General features: G+C 40.2%; 1 protein-coding gene across 4 annotated transcripts in view; it reads left to right on the plus strand.

The window, feature by feature from the left end:
• Positions 1–25,537, plus strand: part of VPS13D (vacuolar protein sorting 13 homolog D) — a 102,003-nt gene that overhangs the window by 57,626 nt on the left and 18,840 nt on the right. For all 4 annotated transcript variants that reach the window (XM_084220363.1, XM_084220366.1, XM_084220365.1 and 1 more), the window contains 7 exons: positions 69–218; positions 1,037–1,133; positions 2,695–2,843; positions 5,350–5,484; positions 5,831–5,998; positions 20,333–20,465; positions 22,664–22,859. In XM_084220363.1, the coding sequence (XP_084076489.1) occupies positions 69–218; positions 1,037–1,133; positions 2,695–2,843; positions 5,350–5,484; positions 5,831–5,998; positions 20,333–20,465; positions 22,664–22,859 (1,028 nt within the window). The remainder of the gene's footprint in view (positions 1–68; positions 219–1,036; positions 1,134–2,694; positions 2,844–5,349; positions 5,485–5,830; positions 5,999–20,332; positions 20,466–22,663; positions 22,860–25,537) is intronic.

Consider the following 25,537-nt stretch of genomic DNA (forward strand, 5'->3'; position numbering starts at 1 on the left):
GCAATGACTGAGATTTTCATTCCTAAATATCACTGGAGTTTCCATGCCATTTTCTGTCCATTGTGTAGGTGGATAACCAGCTTCTTGGCACCACACAGCCTTTTATGCTCTTTCTGACACCCAAGAGGATTGAGAATGGGCCACTGGACCCTGCTCCTGCTGTGCAAGTGAATGCCATGAAATTTCCCAGTAAAAATGCACTGACTGATATATACAAGGTAAACCACAATGTTTTGTTTGTGTAACATAGGTATTACTTTGTTTAAATGACCTTTCCTCTTAATTTTTACTTGTAATCTGAATTCAGTGGTTTGTGAAATACACTTTGTTGAATCAATTCTGAAGCTTAAAGAACACAGTGTCCACCTTCTCATGTTCACAGTGTTTAAAGCTATAGTACAGTGATGAACAGGGTAATAAATATGTTTAAAAATGTGACAAATCAGTCCAGACCCCTGTCTGTCCAGTCTCTGGCCTTACTTTTCAAGGCAGTTATTCTCTCCTGAGAGCTGTAGCACAGTGAACCAGAATATCTATGTTTTGCTCTTCAGGAGATGAATACAAGGTTATAAATTCTCTGGGATAAGCTGTTATCTTGCTTCATAAACCTGCTTCTGTGCACTGCAGTCATTTGGGAACGTTGGTTGTAAATTTATCCACCAGCTGTGGATAAATGTACTGTGATGGCAAAACTGAGTTGGTTGTCAAGACTTATTTTCTCACTTGGAATCTTCACACATGTATTTTGACTCTGTTCTGAAAAGCAGCTGATTTTAGTGTTGGAAATGCAGCTAAGATTTTGAAGTGTTAGGATTAGGTAATTAAGCACAAGCCCTTCCAGAAAATTGAAATAATCATCACTAGCTGTAGATAACTTGAAGTGAAGAAATCTACCAAAGACATTTTGAAGGTGGGAGTCTGGCTACAAATCCATGAAAGTGAAAATATTCCATTGAAATAGAGTCCTTTTTAATAGCTTACATGGCTTATATATCTGGTGTTAATGCTGTAAACTGAGACTTGTTTATCTCTGTAGCATCTGATGATCACTGCCCGAAAGTTCACAGTTCAAATTGAGGAGAAACTTCTTCTGAAGCTATTGAGTTTCTTTGGCTACGGCCAGTCGGAATCAGGTGTGGTATAAAATTGCACAGCCCACTTTTCCAAAGTGCAGAAGTATTCTGATCTTTGTGTATGAAGTAAGTAGAAAACACCAGCACACTCTTGGCTGTGTGGAACCTCCCACTCTTGAACAGAGCTGGAAATGCCTCGGTGGCCCCTGTGAGGCACTTGGTGTTGTGCCTGTGGCAGAGCTCAGGTGATGGCCCAAGTACAGCCTGATTCATTTTCAGTTCCTGTATCTGGATTCATCTGAACTGGGATAAAAGAAATTGTGTTATTAATTTAGCAAGCCACTTTGTTTAGTGACTTTTTTAGTTTGTTTATTTAACCCAGGGCTAGAAGTGGGATCTGTGTTAATTTGTTCCTTGGGCAGTTCCTCTTGCTTCACTGCAAGAAAATTTTGTCTGACCTTTGTTGTGGCATCCATACCCCTGGTTTTAATTGTATTGTAAGTTTTCTTTCATTCACTGAGGCAAGACAGACCTTTTCAATCTTCTGATCTCATAGGTGCTATTCTAATCCTCCTATTTTAGTGTTTATCTGTGCTTTGGAAACTTTCTGAAATGTTTGTTTTGGAGTGGCAATTGAAAAAGTCACTTCTATTATGCAGTAGCCTGTGTACTGTTACATAATAACTGTCACAGGAAAAGAACTATTTTTGGCATGATTCCAAATGGGGCCAAGCCTACAAATGATGCTCCAGAGTTCTGTCTTGCTAATCCACAGTATCCTCTGAATTGTCTCTGGAAAAATAACAGTGTCACATTTCACAGAGGTCTTTCAAACTTAAATCTCTAGTGATGAGGAAGAAATACAAATTTTGAGTTTTGCTCTTAGCCTTTTAACTAATCTCCCCTTTGTTCTGGTTTACCCTGCTCCTTTTGCTCTTTTTTTTTTCCTTACTTGCTGTACATTATTTGTAGTTTATCTGCTGATGTCATCCTAGATTCAGACAGAAATAATTTTCTTATTTGTAGTTAGCATGTTTTATTGTTCATAAGTCAGAGTTCATAAGACTTGGACATCTTTCATCTTTGCCCTGCTTCCTCACACCACCCAGGTGCTCTTAAAAATAACATGAGCCTATTAATGTCAACTAAATTTGAGTCACTTTCCATGTAAATTGATTTATTGGATGCCTTCCATGTAGGCATGTTGACCACTGTGTAGTGAATATTTGAAAGCTTGCTTTGTGCATTATATTTCTAGTTAAGTGTGTAAGGAATTACAGAGAGGGTAGAGAGAGGAAAACTGTAAGAGCATGACTGCACAGTGGGAACATTGCATAATCATGTGTTATCTCCTTGTTTCTGTGTGCTGATAAAGAGAAATTAGAAGTGAGATTAAAAGCTCAACAGGTTTTAGAGATGCAGAGAGATCTGACAAAAATTCTTGAGCCTCAGAGGTCAACTTCGTGTCACAAGGCATGAGTAATTTTGCTGGCTCCACCAGCAATCACACATACTTTTTATTTGTGCAGAGGATTGTTAACTCTTAACAGAATGTGCATTCCTAACCCCTTATTTATTTATCTTTAATTGGTTCTGATTCCTCTGTTTTGTCTGGATGCAGAGGTTGAAAATTATGATGAAAACCTCCATGAGAAGGTTGTTGAACAAGGCGGAGCACAAAAGCGATACTACTTTGAAAATCTGAAAATCAGTGTGCCTCAAATCAAGTTGAGTGTCTTCACTTCCAACAAGCTCCCTTTGGATCTCAAGGTACACCAGTGCATTCCCAGAGTGGGCTTCCAGTAAAGAGGAGGAAAAGGGAACAGATGCTTTAACTTAACACTCTATTTCCATTTACTCTTGCATTATCCAAGTTAAAAATAAGAGAAGTTCCAGCAACTTCTGACATTTAATTTGCATAATTTCCAGTCTCTTCTGTAATAGTCCTTAATTTTTGTAATTTCAGTTGAAACACAGCCAACTGGACCTAATGACTCACTGCTTTACAAAGGACCTTAGTTACAACAATGGAAGTGTAAAGAGCTTAAAGGGAATTACTGTCTTAAAACAAGTTATTCAACTTCTTGTATTCAAAATACAAGTACAGGACAAATACAGGACAACTCTGAGTGTTTTCATCTGAAAAATGTAGTTTCATTGGAATTGAAGAATTTGCATGAGGACTGTGCAATATAGTTGAAAATTAAAGTGAACTGAGATTGAGGATGAATTTAAAATGAGTGGGAAGTCTGGTCTTTTTCACATGGTCATAAATCTGGCACAGTTGGGAAGTGAGCCTGGGATTCCAGGTTATGGCCAGGACATAATCCCATCCAGTGTTCCCAAATCATGTGTTAGGACCTTCCTGGACACAATGAAGTAGCAGCAGTCAGTTGTCACTTCAAAAATGATTAATTTAACATTTCAGTCAGAAATACTTCAGTTCTGTCTGAGCTAATACAACTACTTCCCTCCAAGGTGGGAGAGTTGAAACAAAACCAACCAACCAAACCATAAAAAACCCTCCCCACTGTGGAGGAACTGAGCTGCTGCCTTTTCAGAAAACCAAAACTGAGACACCAGCTGGGCTTTTTTGTCCTTGATATTAAGGACATCACGATGAGTAAGCTTCTAAAGAAGTTAAGTGTTGTGTAATGAATGCTTGTCATGGAGTCTTACCAAGATGATCCAGAAAATCACCAGTCCCATGTTCTTGTATTCTTTTTACTGAATCCTTGTGCCAAGGACAGTTCAACAGCTAGTTGGGCTATTCCTTGGCTGTGATATTCCCAGCTAGAATATTCCTTAGCTGTGATATTCCTTACTGCTAAATAATAGCAGCCCTGTCCTGAACATGTAGTTGCACTTCAGCTTCAACATGAATACCCTTGTAATTAGTTGAAATGCAGGCTGAGGAAGCAGAACTAGTGGTGAGTGCCTTTAAGAACCCAGCACTGTGCACTGTTCTGTTTGGATTTCCTACCACTCTTGGTATAGGATTGCATATGGATCCATCTTGGCAGCATTCCCAAGAGAAAACTTGGCAGATACATTTTTCTCCATAATGCTAACAGTCCCTGCATATTCTGTATATTGACTTTCACAGAAAGAGTTCAATTCAGTTCTGTAGCCCAGGAGAGTTCAGGCTAGGAGGGAGAGAATAATCACAGTAGAGCCTTTGTGGAAGTTTTTCTAACTACCTCTAATGTTTCTGGCTTGGACATGGCTGTCTGGTAATTTGGTGTAGACAGATTATTTTTATTAGGTACCAGTATTAACAAAGTTGTCTTATATAATATCTGATAGTTAAACAGGAAATTACTTCCTACCCAAGTGAATAATGAGGACTACTCTGGTTGGTCATCCATTTACTGAAAAAATAAATAGCTCTTACACACAAACTTAACTCAGACCTGTAACTTGCCTTAATTGCCTGCAGATGGCACAAAAACTCATGTTCCTTATACCAGGCAGCTTTGGTGATTAATGAAAGATAAAAAATCAGCCTGAAGCTTCTTGCCTTCTTCAGAGTGTCTGATGTTGGTGAGTGTGCAGATGCCATTATCAATACCTGAAGAAGAAGGGTCCTCTTTCAGTCTTGAAAACGTAGTTTTCTTATACTTTTTTCCCCAAATTATTTTATTTACATGTGTTTCTATTTGGATGTATAGCTTGTCCACCTTAACTGTGGTTTTTTGTGTATAAATAGTACAAAGTACAGATGGCCTATGAACTAATTACAATCTTTGTTTTCTTCCTTGGAAAATAATGGGAAATGCTAGTTTAAAGAATTTCTTTAGACCACATAATGAGCCTCAGGCTTACAGGAAATTATGTATGTTATTCCAGCTCATCCTGACACTTAATCCCTTCACAGAAGTTCAGCAGGGTGGAAAATAGCCAGTTTTGTCAAGAAAATTCATTTAGGATTGAAGTTTAGTTGAACATTAGAACAATATAGCAAAGTTGTATATAAATCTTAGACACATTTTGCTTTGAAATATTTCTATCAAGTGTGGGAAGCAGATTGCATTGGGAAGTTAGTGACTCTTGAGTTACTGAAGAAATGCAGTTACTCTTGAGTTACTCAAGAAATTCTAATCAATGGTTAGAATTGAAAGGTTTGAAGGTGATTGCTCTCTATATCAGTGTCCACACTGCAGTGGTAGAGAACTCCAGCAGCTTCAGAGAATTTTGGTTTGTTACCCATTTAAAGGATGCTGTGAATGGGAAGCAGAGGGAAGAATTACAATGGCAATCTCTTTTATTTACTCAGGCACTGAAAAGCACATTGGGGTTCCCTCTGATCCGATTTGAAGATGCTGTGATTAATCTGGATCCTTTCACTCGGGTCCATCCGTATGAAACTCAGGAGTTCATCATTAATGACATTCTGAAACACTTCCAGGAGGTCAGTGTGATTGAGATTGTGTTGTGGCAAAGGCTGAACTTCTCTTGGTTGAGGAGTTCTCCACTGGGGATGTGGGAACTCTTTCCTGACTATCCAGTGTTAGTGCTGTGTGGCTTCTTTGGTCTATGGAGAAGTAGTATCCCAGAAGATATCTAAGAATACACTGCATTTTAAGATGAAACTGTTGTTAATTTTACTGGTATTTGTGTGTTGATTTCTCTCATAAACCTACCTAGGTTGGCATGAGCTTCTGTTGTGGGTGGGATTTTTTTTTTTTCCCCCCTCAATCTTGCAGGTGTAACTGTGATCCATAAGAAATACTTCATTTTTCCTCTTGATTTTGCAGGAGCTGCTGAGTCAGGCAGCAAGCATTCTAGGGTCTGTGGATTTCCTTGGCAACCCTATGGGTCTACTGAATGATGTTTCAGAAGGTGTTACTGGACTTATAAAGTATGGCAATGTGGGTGGTCTCATCAGAAATGTCACTCATGGAGTATCAAACTCTGCTGCAAAGGTAAAAATTGTGATATTAAAGTTTGCTATAACAGTAAGCAAAAAATAGGCAAAAAGTCAAATAGAACTATTGACCATGCTTAAATTGCTTGATCTTTGTTTTGTAAAAATGACGTTTGAATTGTAGGTTTTGTTTTTCTTAAATACTTTCTATACATCCCAGGGATGCCAGAAACAGGAGTCAGTGAAACACTCAAAGCCCTCTTATTGCTGTACAGATACTTGCAAATTACATCAACAGCTAACCAAAGTGAGAAATAATTTGCTCCTACATGCAAATGAACAAACTGTATTAAATTATGTATATAATCTACACAGAGAGAGAGCACTAGAGAAAGATGGAGTATTTAAGGGGTTATTTAATATAACAGGAGTTGTTAGCTGTTATTTTTGAGAAGTGATTAAGCTGAATAGCAATTATTATGCTGACACTTGAGGTTTGGGGGGTTTTGTGCCACATAGCAACAAACTAAAGAATTTCCAAATAGTTTTGTATTTATCTGTAGTTTATTTCCAAAGTCTCTGCATGGTGAACATTCTTTTTGTCCTTCCTGATAACAGCTGAAAGAATTCAATTATATCAGTGAAAATAACTGTATTTAGTGCCCAAGAGAGGGATGGTTGAGGCAAGAGTCAGAAACAGGACCATGGTTGATGCTGTACTTGGTAGTTAGCAAACATGTTCTTGAAATGTTTTGTTACATACATGGTGTGTCAGCATGAGTCCCTTCATGGGTACAACTGCAGTAATGCTTTTTTGACACAAGGACATGTTGGGAAGTTTGGTTTTGTAAAAATTCTTTACTTTCTATTTTTGTCATTTTCCTAACAGGTAACTTTGTGTGTAATGTCATGCTTCATCTTCTAATAATCTTTCCCACTTATTTGTATACAAGGAAATCTGCTTTTTCCCTTCCTTAGTGAAAAAAGGTAATTCAGAAGATGTGAAATGCAGAGTCTGTATAATTACAGAGGTCAAGACTAGCATCATGCATCATCAAACCTAGTCCATCACCAAGTGCAGAGCTGGATCTGACCCAGAGAGCTGAGCCATGAGGAAAGATGACTTGCACATTCTCTCTCATAATTATCTTGTTTGCAGCATTACCTATTTTGCACAATCTCAAGAAACTCAAACAAAATTCTATGCTGATATTCCTGCCTTAATCTCCTAGTAGGTGGTGCTGTAATTCTCAGCACTGCAAATCCAAGCAGTCTGGTAGAAGACTTGCTGAGCTTCTGGAAGGCAGCTGGATCTGTCTGCAAAGGAGTCCTTCTGTCCATGCTTTGTCCTCATGGTTGTAGTCTCTGGTGACCCATCCTCTCCACCCAATCGAGTGTGTTTCTTTAGAGTTTCCTTTCTATAAAGTGGTGTTTCCTCATTGCAGTCACATCTGCAGCAACAGTCTCATAAATCTTCCTTTAAAAGGCACGAGCCTTCCTCTGTTTCCCACAAGGGCAAGGTCATTCTTTGAACTTTGGAGTCATTTGTAACCAAGGGGTTTGTGAAGGAAGATTTTCAAAGGCAGAAGGGCAGTTGGATGCTGAACTCCTTTCAAAATTCAACAGGAGCTGAGTGCCTGCTTCCTATTTATACCTTTGAAAATCACCCCATGTACTATTTATTTGTCTTCCCAGGTATTTTTTTTCTTTCTCCTTGATATAGCAGAAATGTCTCTGTGATGCAAGTCTCACACAGTTTCCTTTTCAAAGCTTTCTATATGGTTTATGTATTTGTCCTTTTGGAACAAGTAGAGAAATCCATAATTTAAGAAGGCTTAGTAGTACATTGTGGAGCTCCTTGATTAATCCTCTTTCCAAAGGTTGAATCTTAATTCTGCTGCATAGAAGACAATGGGAAAAAAGGCTCAAATAGTCAGGTTGAATTCTTCCTTATGTGTTGCACTGCTTTCAGGCACTTAAATCTGCTCAAAAACTAAGCCAGGAATGTCCACAGGATAAAAAAAATGGCATTTCAGGTTGAGTTTGGGATATGTTATGTTCATGGTGTAACACAGAGATTTGTCTTTTACTTTCTGTTTTACCTTCTTTGTGCCTTATGAGTGTGTCTAGGATATGTGAAGTATTGGTAAAGAAAATTATGTGGAGAGAAGAACCAATTTGAGTTAGTCAAGAGAAGCAAAACTGAAACAATAGGTCATTTTCATCTTGCTGTTGGTGCTCCAGGAAGGTATTTTTAAGTATATTTTCACTGCATAAATTTTCACCTGATTCAGCTGTGCCACAGAGGGCTCTTGTCTTTGCAGCTAATTCTGTGGATCTGGTAACTAAAGCAGCCAAAACTAGAGGAGCCTGTGTCCTGCACAGGCACTGAGGGCTGGGAAAAATCTCCATTTTGATTGTTTGACTACCTGACTTATGAAGTGTCTAAAATAAAAATCTATCCTAGGTTTTAAGATGAGTTAGCTATTAAGGTGTGAGTAGATAGATAAACAAAGAGTAATGCTATAATCATGGCTTTTAAAGTAACACTGCTCAAGTGAATTGAGAAGTAAGCTATTGGAGTTGTATCTGGTTTTGTCATTTTATTGCTTTTCTATTTTATAGTTGTGCTGATTATCCCTGTAATGGCTTTTCCATGCATTTCAGAGCATGCAGTGGGTAATGCCTTCTTTCAAGTGGAGAGCTGCAGTGTATTTAAATTGGCACAAAACCTTAGGTTAAATAAAGTTCACTACAGACAGTTTTGTAGTTTTTATCCCTTGGAGATTCCAAGTTCTGTATTTTAAAAAGTTCTTTGATCCTAAATATAGACACCAGAGGGAATTACATTCCCTCTGAATGGAGCCTTCTATAGTTGCCATATGCGTAGAAATGTCTCACATTCTTGGCATCCACACTTTTTTTATTTCCCCCGTTAGGCATGATAGAACTAAATCCTAAATTTCCCCTGTTTCAGATGTGTTTCAATTAGAAATGAATATTGAGCACTGAATTAGCAGCTGAACAAAACTGTTCTGTAGCTTGTGTTCTCCAAATGGAAAATAAGTGTGGTTGTATCTGTTACTGGCAAATAAGTGTTATGCTGATATAGTGAAATTCCTGGTGGTGAAGGATTGAAAAGATTCACAACTTGTCAATACTGTGTCTAATGTGTTTGATTTCTTTCTACCTTTACCATAAATTATCTTTTAGGAATTATGAGTAGTGTAGCTGTTATGACTCTGTTAGGTCATAAGATATAGGATGGAAATAATTGTTGTGTACCTTCCTTCCTCTTGAGAAAAAGAATTTCATGAACTTCATGAAAAAGCTTTATTTTCATATTGAACTTTGAAGTTTCCATTTTAATTAGGCTTCTGAAGGAAAGGTAAGCCACCAGTCAGAGCTGCATTTCCCTGTCAGGTTTTTGGGAAGCAAGCAGGGTTCTGAGAGACAAGCTTCCTTCCAGAAGGAGGCACCTGAGATGCCAAAAGTTCCCTAGAGCAGAATTGCAGCAAATTGCATTTGAGTGTCTGTTTTCTTTTATGGCTGATGAACCTTTCTGCCCCAGACTTTCATTCTATCTATTTATTTCAGTTGAGTTCAGACTGGTGGCAGAGATGCTTAGTGCTTAACAGAGATAGGAAAAGAGGTGAGGTGTTAGAACCAGGTAAGAAAGCTTCAAGGCTAGTAAGGATGCTCCAGGTGAGTGTTTGGCCAGGAGGCATTTGTAGAACAGGAGCATGAAAGCAGCACAAAGGGAAATGGAATTTTTAACCCTCCTTGTAAGATAAATCAAAGCAGAATCTCAGGTGGTTGGCAGTGACAGGAAGATAAAGATAACTGAATGGAAAATAAAGAGGCAGTAATAAAGGATAATTTAAAAACAAATCTTGAACAAGTGTTTGACTTGCATGAATGTTAGCTTTGACAAAGTTGGCAGTAAATACAATGAGAAGTGGCTGTACCAGAGCACAGAAGGAAGGTCCAGTTTGAGCAGGCTCTACCCAAAAACAGAGAGAAAGGTTTCTAAAAAATCAAAGCTGGTGATTCCCTTTTGTTTAAGGTTTCTTAGTTCACTTAACCAATTATTCCTCTTTGATACCATTCAGAAGCAAGAACAACAACTATTCTCCCATCTTGGGACTAACTGCAGTTAAGCTCTAGCAACATCAAAATGCCAAGGAAGTAGCTGAAAGTAAAATCATATCTTGGTGTCAGGGAACTTCTAGCAGAAGCCTGTGTATATGAAGCCTGAGAAAGAAATACATGGTGGTGTTTTCCTCAGAAGAGTCTTAAACAGAATCATCCAGTGCTGCTGTAGAAAGGTCATGGCGGTGTTTGGGTTCTGAGTTTGCTGAGTGTCCTACTGCTCTGTATTTTCATGGTGTTTGTTTGATTCCTTGCTCCTTTCCTTAACTCCTGAGAGCAGAATGTTTGTGGCTAGTGTCAGTCTCACTGGATAAAGGTGAGGAAGGCCAGAATATATGTCATCTTCCCAGGCAACCTTGCAGAATTCATGTTTTCCTTCAGGAAGGCTGGCAAAGGGTAGCTGAGGTATTGAAATAGTGGGATTTACTGTAATTTTTTCTATTCCAGCTGTGATTTATACAGTTTGGGTCAAATGTAGGTTTTTTTTTTTTTTGCATTTTCTTCTGTGTAATCTTTATCTTTCCCAGTGTAGCATAGAGGCTCCTACAGCCCATCCAGGTGGCACTGCAGATCATCTTCAGTTGAACTTGCATTTCATCCACAGATTTGCAGGTTCACATGAGCAGTGAGAATCAGTATCAAAATGTGTAGATTATGAGGTGGAAAGCAATTGAATTCCCAGGCAGAAATGCTGAGTACGTGAGGGATATTACAGATGAGGCCATTTCCCCATTTCCTGCCAGTTTGAAAAGACAGCAGGTTTTATGACCAATTAGTGGCAATCAAAAGCCATGGAAAGTGTCAGTTTTAATGTGCAGAACATCTGGTATCTGTAACTAGTATCTTTGAAAGAGGTTTTGGGATAAAGGATCATCTTTGAGAAGTTTAAAGTATTTCTTCCTGGTTTTCATTTGCACCGTGGGATTAAATGTGTGTGGCCAGCATCTAGGTTAAAAGTTTTCTTCTCAATTGGGTTTAAATTCAGCCTTTCTTTTACAAAGCTTCTTGCACAAAGTGAACACTTTATTCCAGTGTATTTTTATGTGGAGATATGGGTATAGGTAGGTTGAACAGAAATGGTGATCTACTCTGAGGGAAGAACTGGTTTAATGTGGACTTAATGTCCTAAATGTACCCCATTCAAAAGCAAAGTACACAATGGTGGCAGCTTTGGATGAGCCTTACCCAGGAGAAATTGCTCAGTTGACCATGAGAGTCCTGTAACAATGCAGCAGCTGCATACATGGAGATGCATAGAGGAATGTACAGGTGACCATTGGACAATTGCAAAAAAGAGAGATTAGAGAGCTTTAGGTTTTACATCAGCTCTAGAGCTTCATTTCAGAGGGGTTTACCAGCTGATTTTCCTGTAAAATAAAATGCACTGTTCCTGTTTTGCTGACTCAGTGGAGAATTCAGTGAGCAAAGAAGAATTTAAAATGAGGTATGCAGAGTTGCCAAGTCATAAACTGTGACACTGGAAATAAGCATTTATGAAATGAAATTTAGTTTTAACCTGCAGTTTTTGAGTGGTTACATGTCAGGCAGACAGGCACATCTATCCCATATATCACCATTAGCATCTGAAGGAGAAAAAATGGGGTGTGGGTTTGAAATTCATCATTTCAGTCTTGATAAATGGCTGACTGCACCTCCCTACTGTGTATTTAAAGTTGTGGAGTTAAGTAGAATATTAAATAGTACAGACTTAAACTTGGAGCTCCTTAGCTGTGTATCCATGAGGAGTGAAAACAGTGTTTCTATGTGCAGGGGAGAAGGCCAAGCTGTACCAGGAGATCCAGACACCTCAGAGATGTTCACTATTTACACACACACACAGAGGATGGCAGGTCCAATTAATGTGCTTGCATGGGCTTTCTTTCAAAATATCTAGTAGAACATGGAAAGCCTGTTAGTTTTTAAACAGGGGTTCTTTCGGATCCCAAGTGTGGTCACAGGTGGTCATGGCAGAAAAAGAAATTGTCTGGAAAGAGCCTAAGTGCTGCAGTTAGTGCAGATGGAAATGCTTTTGGAAATCAAAATCAGGAGAGCTGGTAAAGATGATGTTAAAACCACACCTAATGTGGTGTCTCTTTGTTGTTACCTATTAACTCAAGGTACTGGATCTCTTGAGGCTTTTTCTCTGATTTTCAGTATATTGAGGGGTTTAAGGAAGGGGGGGAAGGAAGGCAAATAATTCCATTCCCAAAAAATAAACAAACATGAAAACCTTCAGGTTTGGTAAGAGTTAAGGCCGGGGGGAGGGGAATTATCTGTTAAGAGTATTAGTTGTTTAATAAAGCACAGTTGTCCTCCAGATGAACCCGCCAGTGACTCCGCAATTGGGGTCATTCCAAGTTCACGCTGTGGACTTTTGACTGCCTTCTGTGTCTGTGAAAACAGCCGGCGGTTCCTGCAGGGATCACTCATTCAGCCCTGTAACACAAAACTATTGCCAGCGGGCACCTGCTGGTGCGGCTTCCCGGGAGGTGCCGGGGGAAGCGCCCCCGCTGCCGGGGCACGGCGGGCTGCGAGCTCCCCTGGGACTCGCGGCTAATCAGGCTCCTCCAGCCGGCACATCAGGGGTTCCCGCGGCCGCCAGCAGCCCTTGTCAGCATGCATTAGGAAGCTCAGTTAACGATGGGATGTGAGCTAATTAAAGCTCCTTTACTTTGGGCGTATGACATAAATAGGGGTGGGGAATGCTGCAGGGAATCTCAAGGAACATGTTTGTTCAGTAGGAAAAGCCGGCGGCTCCTCATGGTTGTCAGTAATTTGGAGAGGGTCAAAGTTTATGTTGCTCTGAAAATGAGAAGCTGATTATCGCTTTTTGCTGATTTAGTATTTTCTAAATTAAGAGTGTGTTGGTGCTGTTCAGCGTGCCAGGACTCGTTCCTCTCTGCAGAGCTTGGCTGGGTTATAAATGCCTTGGAGGCTCAGCCTGAACTGTCCTTTCTGGTTAGGACTGGATCGAAGAGTTGACGTGGTCTGTCTTGATGTGTAAAAGTCTAGAGCACATAAATATAACTGAATTCACAATCTTCCCTGCTAAAATGCCCCAAGTAATTCTTAAGAGACCGACCAACGAGATGGCAAAAGTACTTTGGGGAACAGCTTCATTTGAAACCTGACAAACAAACACCTGTTATGTTTTCAAATAAAGGCATTTTACTTTTTAGTCCCAGTATAACACACCATTGACCCCAGTGATAGGAAGGGAGGAAGCTGTGTTTGTTGTCTGTGCCTACTGATGGCCAATTTGTAAAATTGAATATATACTGCTTCCACTCTATAACAATGTGTGTGCTGATTAGCCAAGAAGCTGCTCTAAAAGTTATTTTTATGGTAAGTCACAGAAATATATTACATTTCAATCCTGAGACATTTTCAGTAAAAGCAGGGAAATTTGGGCTGCAGAATTTACTGGACAACTTTATCTGTCCCACTGCACCCAGTCCTTGTGTATATCCAAGAATCTGGCAGGACTTTTTGATTTTTGCACTTTCCAAAGAATAGCAGCAAGATTTGAGGATGACCTTTTTTTAACCACAAATCCTAACAGCATATACATATGTCTCCTTAGCCTGGAACATTGTGAGGATTTTTTTGCCTCCATAGGCAAATGCTTGATTTGTAACTGTTGTAATTTATCAGATATCAGCATAAAAACAGACATCAGCATAAAAATTGGCTTCCTCTAAAATACCTTCAACAGGTTGTAGAGTTGTAAGAATAAAGGTGATTTTAAATTATGTTGCTACAACACAAGTGACTACGAAGGATTGAACTCCTTTCTAAATGAGTTCTACAAAGCAAAGATGAGAACCAAATAAACTCTTCGGTTTCTGATTTAAACACAGTTCGTTGTGAGGTTTGCACAGAAATTGCACAGATCTATATTTAATTTCATCACTTTCTCCCTTAACATTCCATCTTGGAATGTTCTGCTTTGCTCAGTCAATAATATTTGTAGATGTACCATTCTCTAATGCTAGAATTACAATGGAATGTTTGGACTCAGGTCATAATTGTGTATTTATCCTTTTGGGATGTCCTTAGAGAACCAGGCAGTGCCAAGAGCTTAAAAAGACTTTAAAAGATTACTTAAAACTTATTTCCATGCTGTGTGCTTCATGTATCTGGCTTTAGAGGGAACAAGCAGTCCAAAGTCGAGCGTTCATTTGCTTTGAATTCTTTTTGTGCCCCATAAGCCTTAATTGTTTGGCACCAGCTTTGGTTCACAAACACTGTATATGGGTGGTTTTGTTTTTCTTCTATTGCTTGAAACAGCAAGGGATATGTAGTCAGTGGTAAAAGGTTTTTGTGGTAAAACTTCCTTAATTTTTGTGCCTTTAAAAAGAAAAACAAAAGACCAAGTAACCCCAAACGTGAATAAATCAGTTTCTTGTACTAGTATTTCATCTGCTTTTGCAGATCTTGGTGAAGAGTTAGTATTGATTGTTGACACTGTGTAAATGTAAAACAAGAAATGATGAATCATTGATTTACTTGAGTGTTCAGAGGAGGAGGCTGAGCCCAGCATGCGCCAGGCTTGCAGAAGTGCAATAACGTCTTCAGTGATTGTGGAGGGCTGAGAGTGGTTAGCATGCTCATCCAAAGATAGTGTGCACAGCAGCATAATGTCCTGGGATTTGGAGGAAAATGTCATATTTCACCCTCCTTGGGAGGATGAGTTTATGTTCCAGCAGGTAGGCTGAAGTGCAGTGGGGGTTGTTCTCTGCTTGCTGTATGTTACCAGTCAGTAGCTTCATATCATGCATCAACTGATGTGGGATGAAAACCAGGGGTCCAAGGGTCTTTAGAGGTTAGATCTGTTAGATCTGAATACAGAAATTATCTGTGTCCCTTTGTAGAAGGAAAGTGCAGGAAGAACCATCTGCTCTGGGGACAAAAAGGGTGAGAGGAGGCAGAGGGTATCTTGTGAATGAAGTGGACAAATGCTCAGCTGCCTGGGGCTTTTAGGAGGGGTTCTCCTTCTGTCAAAGCATTAAGCAATACATACTGATGATAAGTTGAATTATTTTAAATACATGAAATGACAGAGCTTTTAATGAGTAGTGTGGAAGGCTCCTATTCCCCTCTGTTTGGAGAGGCCAAGTTGGCAAGTAAAATCCCCACTTCTACATGTGCCTTGTGCAGACTGGCTTCATCCAGAAACATCAGGAGCCTTTTGGTCTGGAAGCAGGTAATTTCCCTTAGCTGAAACTAATGTATTATGTTGCAGTTCTGTTTCAAGGCAAAGGAAGGATGTCTGAAATGGGAAGAATACAGAGATCAATGACCAAGTGACTAATTTTTTTTTTTTCCATCAGCAAGTAGACAAAGAACTCAGGAAAATTAGGGTAGAGAAGAGGGAGCTGGTTTTTACAAGTCCCTTGATTAGTTTCATGTTTGTTCCACAGACTGTTGTGTTTAGTTATGTTGGCATTTGCATGGTCTTGAGTAGGCTTTGAAGTTACCAGGTCACACCTTATTAACAAAAGCTGAGGAAGACAAGGGTGGGTTGCACTTTTGGTGTCACCTTCGTTTATCTGGAGCCTATTTACTGTGTGACTGGGTTAACAGCTCAACAAGGCACCATCTCTGCTCTTTCACAAGTTTTAAAATCTCAGCCTCAGCAGCTGATATTGCACTCCCCAAAGGAGGCATCTAAAAGCAAGACAGATAGGGGGCAAAGGTAAGTCTGCTTTTGTGCTTCAGCTTGTTCAAATCTCCCTTCAGAGTTTAAGCTGGATTTAAACTTCTTAAATTTCTAATGCTTGCTTAGGTTTCTGACCATGAGGTAACAGCTGAGGATCTTGTTCTCAATACAGTGATTATAACCTAGATAGACTGGGCAGGAGGTGTTGTGCAGGGGTTTTGTTAGTTGGGGGTTTTTAATGTTAGAAATCTTTAATTTCCTTATTGTATAGGTAGATACAATCCTATTAACTGCCACAGACTTCAAAAAACATTTCAGGGTAAGTATTTCTGAGGTGCAGAGAAAAGTTAAAAAGAAGTGTCAAATTGTGATCCCCAGCAGGTATTTATTTCACTCAGGTGGTATTACCTGTGGTGGGTGATGAGGATGGATGTAGGTGTGATTCAGATCAGGAATCAGGGTAACTCTGACACCACAGTCTGAACTTTTATTCAAATACAAGTCTAAACCTCACACAGCAAGGGTGAGTTGCCCCATTGCCTAGCAGCCCTTCCTGATGCCTGTGGAAAATCCCTTGTTTTATTTTCTTGTTTCACCTCTGACTGGCAAACTCTGCACCACAGAGCAGGAGGGACCCACTCACTGTGCTCACTGAGGAAACCCCTTGGTTTGCAAATGGTGCAGATGCTGACAAAGGTTTGGCTGCAGTTTGTATTAGATGAGGCCAGGAAACAAACAGTCCCCAGGGAAGGGGGAGAAGGAGCTGCTTCAAAAAGTAATTCAACATGAAGTTCATGTTTTGTAACTAACGTGTGCTGAGTTCAGATTTTGTCACCTGAATCAAGGCAGAATGGAAACATTTCATGGTATGTGTGGTATGTTAAAATCCTTAAATTGTTTTGCTTACATCTATAATTTAATGCTATTTTCTAAATAACACAAACAAAAATGTCCCTGTTTAACTTTGGGTTTACAGCTAATGGAGTTTGACTTTTAAACTATGTGCGTGGGATTTTTTTCTTTTTCCTTCTTACTAAGAAAAATACACCATTGCATTAAAATTCTGTCTACATATAAACAGGATTACTGTTGACAATTAGGTGTCAGATTCTGTGTAATGGAGGAAGGGATATGTGAGGAAAGACTGGATTGTATTCACAGGAAGAGCTGGAAAGTGTGCGTGCAGGGGGGTGCCCAATCATGCACTACTGTAACTTCTAAAACATTTTCTTGAAAAAGCATTTTCAGGTCTTGAGAGATTCTGTAATGAGGTTTGAATTTTGAAGACCTGTTGAGCCTTTCAATCTTTATAGCAACTACTCTAATCCACATAAGCAAAGTATTTTTCCAGAAAAAAGCCTAACCATAAACACAGTTCATGGATAGCTTCAGGTCAGTTTGTATTTCTAGGCTATTTTTTTTTTTAATAACATCTGCATTAAGTTCATAAGAAGGTCAGAAGTAACTCAGTCCATGATCACTGTTTAGTCTCCATATGATCAAGTCACAAGAAAGGTCATGGGATTTCATTTTCATCCCTGTTGTTAAAATCTATTTGTTTAGATAATTGGAGCCACTGGACTGGTTTGTCTTTAAGCTGAAAAGGGGTGTTTCAAACCAGGACATTGTGTCATTAATGAAAAAGAAACACAGCCTTAGAAGAAATAGCAGAGAAAGGAGGGGAACTTCATTGTGGCACTGGGCCCATAAATGAACTGTCTATCTGATTCTTTTTTAATATTCAGTGTATCAGGGTTTCACAGCAGGTCTCAGTTGTCCTCTGGTGCACACCTGAGCTATGGAGGGGTTTTACTGCAGCTGCTGTGGGTGCAGAGGAGATGGTCCATGAGACATAGGCTGGTCCTTTGCACAGTGAGGTCCTTGTCCTGGAAGAGCTTTTGTCATGCAGGACACCGGGGACCTCAGCACCCTGAGTGCCTTTGACATTCCTGTGGTGCCTGGGGCATTCCCCAGCCCCAGTCCTTCCACAGGGCAGAGAGGATGAAGTTTGTTAATGGCTTGAAAGGAGATAAAAATGCTGATAGAAGTTGATAGTGGTACAGGAGGTGTCCAACTGCACATAATCCAAAACCAGATCATTTTTGGACAGTATTCCAGGAAAATTCCTTCTAGGAATTTTCTCTAATAATATTGTGAATACAAGGCAAGGTTTCAGGTTTTTTGTCTCCTTTTCTTGCTTCCCTCCTTCCACCAAGCTTCTGGTTTCTATCTGATTACATTAGACTAAAGGTCAGCAGATCACAATAGATCATTTTTATTTGGTGTTTTTTCATTGACTAGCACACAGTAATGGTCAGAGTTCTCAGAACAAATCCTGTTTGAACATAATGTTCCCTTTCATCCATGAGCATGTCTCCAGTCCTCCCCCACACTTTTCAAGGTAAGTGTAAGGACTCAAAATGCTCCACGCACACACTCAGGGTTCCCCTTGAGCTTTTGGTTTGGTACCTGTGGACACTTGCTGGAGTTCAGGATTTTTTCTTTTTTCTTTTTTTTATTTTCTCTCAGGGAATTTTCTCCCATTTGTTGCCTAAGAGATGATAATGACAATTCTTAAGAGAGACAAAAGACGTGCTGTGATGAGGAGGAGGGAGAAGGGCTGCCCTCTGAGCTGAAGGGGCTTTCTCTTGGGAAGGGCTCAGCTCTCACTCACTTTGCCTCTGGAACGGAGGGGAGATCGCCAGGCTGTGATTGCTGAGGGGAGAATTCACCGCCAGCACAGAGTTCTGTCTTTTACTGCTTCTCCCCCTGTGAGTGAGGCTTTGCTTGTCAGGGTGGCCATTGAACTGGGACCTCATCAACGCCGAGCTCGCTAGGAAGGGCCCTCACCATCTGCCCAGATGTCCCAGGGAAGCCTTGGCACCCGAGGCTCTCTGAGGGAGATCTCCCAGCTGTTCACTGCTGCGATATCCAGACTGAGGGTGTCCGGCTGCTGCTGCCCAGCCGTGCTGGTTTTCTGACGCTGTTTGGGTTTCCCACTGTGCTTTAACTCGCCATCACATGTCTGCCTGACCACGGACCTCCGCAGTGCCTGCTACGGAGTTTCTGCTACACTGTGTTTGCCATGGTGCCCACCCCTGCCCACGGTGCCGGGCTGCGGCTCCAAGGTTCCTGCTGCGGTCCCTCTCGCCATGCAGAGGGCACCGGGCCCAGCTGCCCCCTGTGAGTTTGCAGGGAGCCCCTTTGTCTGTGCCGGCCCACCCGCCATAGCCCCCGTGAGGGAGGGAGCCCCCGTGAGGGAGCCCCCGTGAGGGAGGGAGCCCTGGAGCCGCCACAGCGCCCCCTGCTGGCCGGGGGGAGTCACCGCACCGCCCTGCCCGGCCGGGAGCCAGCAGCGCCCCTGCTGGCTGTGAGCGGAACTGCACCAGGGGAAGGAGCCCGGGGCTGGGGCTGGGCTGGGGCTGGGTTGGGGCTCTGCTTTTGGGGGGTGCTGCTGCCATCCTTGCTGCTGGTTTGTCTTGCTACACATAGATATACTAGTAAAGTCCTATATATAAATTGTGTGTGTGTGTGTATATATATATATATATATATATATATATATATATATATATATATATGTCTTATACTTTTTTTTATATATATCTTATATATATACTTATCTATGTATACTTTTTTATATATACTTATCTATATATATTAAAAAGTATATATAAGTATATATATACTTATATGTGTATATATATACATATAGATAAGTGTATATATATGTCAAATATCGACTAGATATCATAGATATATTATATACTATACATAGTATATATATGATATACTGTATATCATATATATGTGGTATACGATATATAGTGTGTATATTATATACTGTATATAGTATGCAGTGTATAGTATATACTCTATATATACACTATAGTATATACTACATATATGTATAGTATATATGTGATATACTGTATATATACACTATATAGAAAGAGTATATGATATATATACTAGTATAGTCTTGCTATACATTTAATATACTAATTCCTGCCTTCCTTGGCAGACACCTGTCCTTTAAATCACAACACTTTCCAGCATAGCTGGGAATCCTGTCAGGGATCTCCCCACATTGTGCCATGAGTGTGGCCTGGCTCCCACTTCTTCTACAAAACAGCCACTTCTACCCTGAGTTACTGAAAAGAATTTAATTAGCTCTTTAAAATGTTGTAGTTTCATGACCAGCATATTTGCCTTGAAGCTTTGCATGTATCTTTGGAGAGGAAAAGCTTTATATCTAAATAGAATTCCTTTTAGGTTTTGAGCGGTTGCAGTTGGGTCATGGGCATTGCTTTTGGTACATCTTTCACAGACTTGGTTTGTTTTGGCTTGGCCACAGTAGTTGGGGCACCTCCTTGTCACCTCAGGATTCCAGTTGCACTTGTTGATACAATTCTGAGCTTTCTCCATGGCAAAAGGATTGGATGGATTCTGTTATGCATCAGAATGAGTTGTGTAATTGAGCATTTCACAAGTAAGATCTATGAATTTTCTGCAGTGAATCTATTTAGGAGAAACAGCTTCTGTTCTTCCAATAACAGAAAGGGTCTTCTCTTGCAGTTTGCTGGGACTTTGTCGGACGGTTTGGGAAAGATGATGGATAACAGACACCAGACAGAGCGGGAATACATCCGATATCATGCTGCAACCAGTGGAGAGCACCTTGTAGCTGGAATCCATGGACTTGCACATGGTAACCCTTAGCTGTAATTTTAACTCATCTCTCTCTTGCAAGGGATGGTCAGATTGCAGAGAACAGTGGGTGTTACTGCTAGAAGCCTGGGCAGTGGAGCTGTCAGAGGCTTTATGCTTGAATTTCAGTGCTGGCAGGCCAGGGTGGGGGCATTGTTTGGTCTTTAAGTCAACAGAAACTACATTTAATAATCAGGGTTTTTCACATGTAACTGCAGGTAAAAGCTTTTTTTGCAAATTAAAATGAAAATTACAAGGAAAGTTCATCCAAAATATCCATTGCTTTGTAGAGGCATGAAATAACCACAGAAACAGTTTTTTTGAGGGCCAGACATTTAAAAAAAATATTAGTATGGCTGGGTTATGACTTTCTTATATTTGCTTTTAGTTCCAGAAACCTGAGTTTCCTTGGAATCAGTACATCAGTTTAAAGTTACATTTCACCAGTTGGGGTTTTTTGTGGGGTTTTTTCAGTGTGCTAAGAACTAGATACATTTATTTGTGTAAAGGGTAGTGGACTAGTTTTAATTTGGCCAGAACTTCACATCGATTTAGTTCATGATTTATCTGTTGAAGAAGGTTAAATCAATACAAGCCAAGTTTAAATCAAATATTTATATTTTGCATCATCTTGGCTCAGTTATTTAAATGTTAAATGTAACTGTTGCAGCCTGTGCAAAGCTGATTTGGCTTTGACTAAAAGAGAATCTTTTCTATGCTGAGAAAAGTCCTTTTGCTTTGGTCACACAGAGACACTGTGTAGGTGTGAAATGAATCATGAAAGGTTCCTCTCATGCTAATGTGCTGAACAGTCTGCCATAAATTGGTAGAAACACAGGAAATCCAAATTATCTGAATCTCTGCTGAAAAGTCCATTATAAAAGCACTTCACTGTGTTGTATTATCCAGTAATTAGTGTGACTCTTCTAGTCCTAAGTCTGTGAGTCTGTGGCATTTTTAAATGCTTCCCATTCTGTTTTGTTTTTTTTTTTAAATAAAGGAACTGCTAATTACTACATTTCAACAGACAGGATTTAATCATAAACTATAGTTACTCAAGAGGAGAGATTTAAATACTTTGTGCTCCCTGAGTTTGGCAGTTTAGATCTGCCTGGTCTGTACTTGACTTAGAGACCTCAGAGGAGCCCTGGGCTGCTGGAAGCTGGGCAGGTGAGTGCTTCAGCCAGGGCACTAGAAACTGATATTTTAATCATGGAAATCTCCAAAGTGTGTTCTCAGATAATGTGAACTGTTCCAAGTCTTTTGAAACCTCAGTAGGTCCTTGATTTCTCAGAGCATTGAAGTTCTCTGGAAGGGAAATGTGCACAAAAATGTCTGTTGGCAGCATCACAGTTAAAGTCACTTAAAATTACTTTAAAGACATTTTAAGTGCCAGTTTAAAATAATTAACTTCATCCAGTGGAGAAATGCACTCTGTTTTCTGTCTCAAATTGTACCAGCTTTTGTGGTGATGGAATTTTGTCACATCCTAAGTAACCACTTAACCTGTGCGACAGATGAGGACTCTTGGCGTAAGTGCAGCAGGAAATGAAGCAGTATAGAAATACTTTTAAATACACATATTTAATGATTAATTAATTATTTTTGTGTGGGTTAATATGGTCTGTACATATGCATATGTATACTACATATACAAAGTATAAAGTTATTGATTAGTGTAATTTAGTTTGAAAGTTTGTGTATTAATTAAATGCACAATAAACCGTGTAGGCAGAGTGTCACATTCACATTCTCTGAAAAATCCCTTTGCCCAGGATTTTGCTCCTGGGAAGCTGAGAAACCTCAGATAAAAGGAAAACAATAATTACCTCATTTGCTTCTCCTGTGTTTTGCTCATGTGGAATGGTTGACCCACAGGTGATTGTTTGTTGGATTCTGCTGTGAGTATTTTGACTCAATGGCCAGTCAGGACTCTGGAGAGAGTCAGGAGTTTTCATTATTATCTTTTTAGCCTTCTGTAAGTATCTTTCTATATTCTTTAGTATAGTTAGTATAGTATTCTTTAATATAATATAGTATTATAAAATAATAAATTAGCCTTCTGGAGTCAGATTCATCATTCCTTCCTTTGTCAGGGTGTCCCTCCAAATACAACAGCAGAGAGCATCAGGTGGATGAGGTTCTGTAAGTTCTAGAGCCGATCATTTTGGACTTCTCTGCTGCTCTTGTCTTTGGCAGGTATCGTTGGAGGGCTGACAAGTGTGATCACATCAACAGTGGAAGGTGTGAAAACGGAAGGAGGGGTCAGTGGTTTCATATCTGGCCTGGGCAAGGGGCTGGTGGGCACTGTCACCAAACCCGTGGCGGGAGCGCTGGACTTCGCGTCAGAAACCGCGCAGGCACTGAGGGACACCACGACCCTGAGCAGCCCCAGGTCAGCCACCAGTTGGGATTCCTAATCAATAATACTCTAAACCTGTGTATTAATGCCTGCTGCAACTTCTGAACTGATTATCTTTCCTCAGGCAAAGCAACAATAAGCAGAGTTAACATGAGCTGTTATCAGCCCATTGCATTCCATTTGCTTTTTGTTTAATAGATGGCATTTGCTGATACTTGTGAAGTTTGCCTGGAAAAGCTGCAACATAAAGTAGGAATTGTTAATCTATACCATTAGATGAGGCAAAGTTTTTAGAAAGGCTGTGTGTAGTAAAATTAAACTTCTACTACTGAATACTCAGAGTTGAAATGAAGTCTCCCTGCTCTACCTCCAGCTTCCATTTTGCTGTAGAAAAACAGTTATTGAAAGGTTTGAAGAGTTCTGTCATCAATATAGTAGCACTATGTTTTAATTTTTATTCAGTGCAAAGTTCTCAGTTATGAAAGGGGGTGGCTGTGTGCCCTTATGTGCATGTGCCTGTACTCCTGTGGCTGTGAGGTGTCAGCACATCAGGACAGATGCTTTGGCTTCTTCCTGTGGTCAGTTAGTGTTGTAATATGGGCTCAGCAAAGTAATAATGGTTTTGCTTAAAATAAATAAGTGTTCATTAGCACTGACTGTGAGTGTGGCAGAGGGTTAGGACCAATTTCTGAAAGTGCTGCTCGAGAGAAGAGTCTTTGTGTTCTTTGTGGCCAAGAGTTTGCTTTTTATTACTGTGCCAAGAAGTCCTCTTGTATGTACATGAGACCTGTGTGCTGAAGTGAAAGAAAGCCCTAAGTAGGTTTTGTTGTCAGAAAGCTTGGAGAAAAATGTTTGAAAAATGTTGGGGTTTCTGCTTTTTTTGTCTTCCCATTTGGCTTTTCCATTTCCTGTGTTTTATTATGCCACTCTTGGAATTCTGAAGGGTCTACATCAGGGTTTCAGTAAACAATAAGTCTGATGAAGTGTGAGTGAGGTGCAGGAAGCCTGAAGAATTACCCTAGGTGGGCTTTGTTCTGAAAATGGAAGTTTGTGCATGTGTGTCTTAGATATTTGGGACTTACTCTGATTTGTAAAACCAAGAGGCCAAGGATTGAAATTTAGGAAGTGTATTTGCAAGCACAAAATTAAATGAGAAATCGAAGCACATCCCTGAGAAAATTCAGTGTTTCACTTGTGCATATCTTAATTTTGCGACTCTGCAGGTTGACTTGATTTATGTAAAGGTGGGGAGAAGCACACCTGTCTGTGCTGTTAGCTGGGTTTCTGGTTGAGCTGTGTGTCTATTTTAATTTGAAGAAACATCTTCTTCAAATTCATGTTTTGACTTGCTTCTGTGAGATACAGCCTGTACACAGTAGGTGTTATCAACAGTTGCTAACGGGACAGCAGCTGGGGGAGAGAGGGCAAGGAGATCTCCAGCCTGCCTGATCTTGGGCTTGTGTTTCCTTTGGGAAATATTTCTCTTTGCCTTGTTAACTGTCAATTAAGAGGTTAAGACAGATGAGCTGAACCATGTTTTTGCTTCCCCTAGATTTTGAAATCCTGTTGTCACAGATGAGTGTTGTGAAATTATTTTAGTGTCTACACACAGACTGTTAAGTTTCTAACCCAACAATCTTTTACAAGATGAAAGAAAAGAAAAATGGGAAAAAAGACCCAACCTTTCTCAGGTTACTCAGTTACTCCAGTTCTCCAGTCTACAAAAGTCTGATCAAAACTTTTTTCAGCTAAACAAATGTCCTTGAGAATATGTAGAGAGTGTAAGGGGTGTGGGGGGAGGTGGGACCAAAATGCCACCTCCATCTGTAAGCAACCTTGCATTCACATTTTGTTTGGTGTGTGAGTTTTATGTGCTTGTATAATGAAGGAGCCAAATTGTTCTTTTGGGGGGTTAAAGAGCCCCACAGGACAGGGTTTGTCTGTTTTTGGGCTGCCGTGTCCCGCTATCCCCCCGCCGCGTTTGTCACTGCTCAAGTATGTGTGGTTTGGAATGGCAGGAGAAGAGCGTTCCAAGCCCGAGCTGCTGGCTCTGCTTGGAGTGTGCTGGGCCATGCAGGCTCTTCCCAGCTCAGCACACAAGAGCAGCCTTCCCTGATGGATGGGACTGGAAATGCATGGCAGGAGCTGATCTCCAGTGGGGTTTTGAACACCTGAGTGTCGGCGATGGGGAGGGATGGGGAGACGGACTCAGTGATTAGAATCTGATTTTATTGTGGGGTACAAACACTTATGTACTATTTCAGGGAGACTACTAATGTGTACTACATTGATTAGGTTAAAATCACATATACAAACTTATGCAAATAACAACATCTCTTGCTTGCAGAGTTTAATGGGATTTCCTTTTTCCATTTGATTGAATCTTCTTGCAATCCAGGTCTAATTTTCAAAGTTCTGTTTGCTTTTGCCAGGGTATCCTGTTATCAAATCTCTTATGTTAACCAGGTCCTAAGTCCATAATCTGTCTTGTGTCCCCCAACATTCCAACAGCTGAGGACTGAGTTCATGAGTGTGACAAGAGCTGTTTGACCCTGTGCACGTTCCTGGTGCTGCTGCAAAGCTGACTCAGCCATTTGATTGCAAGTTGCATTTAAATAGCAGGATATGTAACTGTAAATTACAGGCCCCTTGCAATTCTCTAATTACGTGGTTGAATTTTTTAAAAAGCTCTGAATTTCAGCTGCTTGACT

The sequence above is a fragment of the Fringilla coelebs genome (assembly GCF_963513975.1).
Source record: "Fringilla coelebs genome assembly, chromosome: 22".
Classification (NCBI taxonomy): Eukaryota; Metazoa; Chordata; class Aves; order Passeriformes; family Fringillidae; genus Fringilla; species Fringilla coelebs.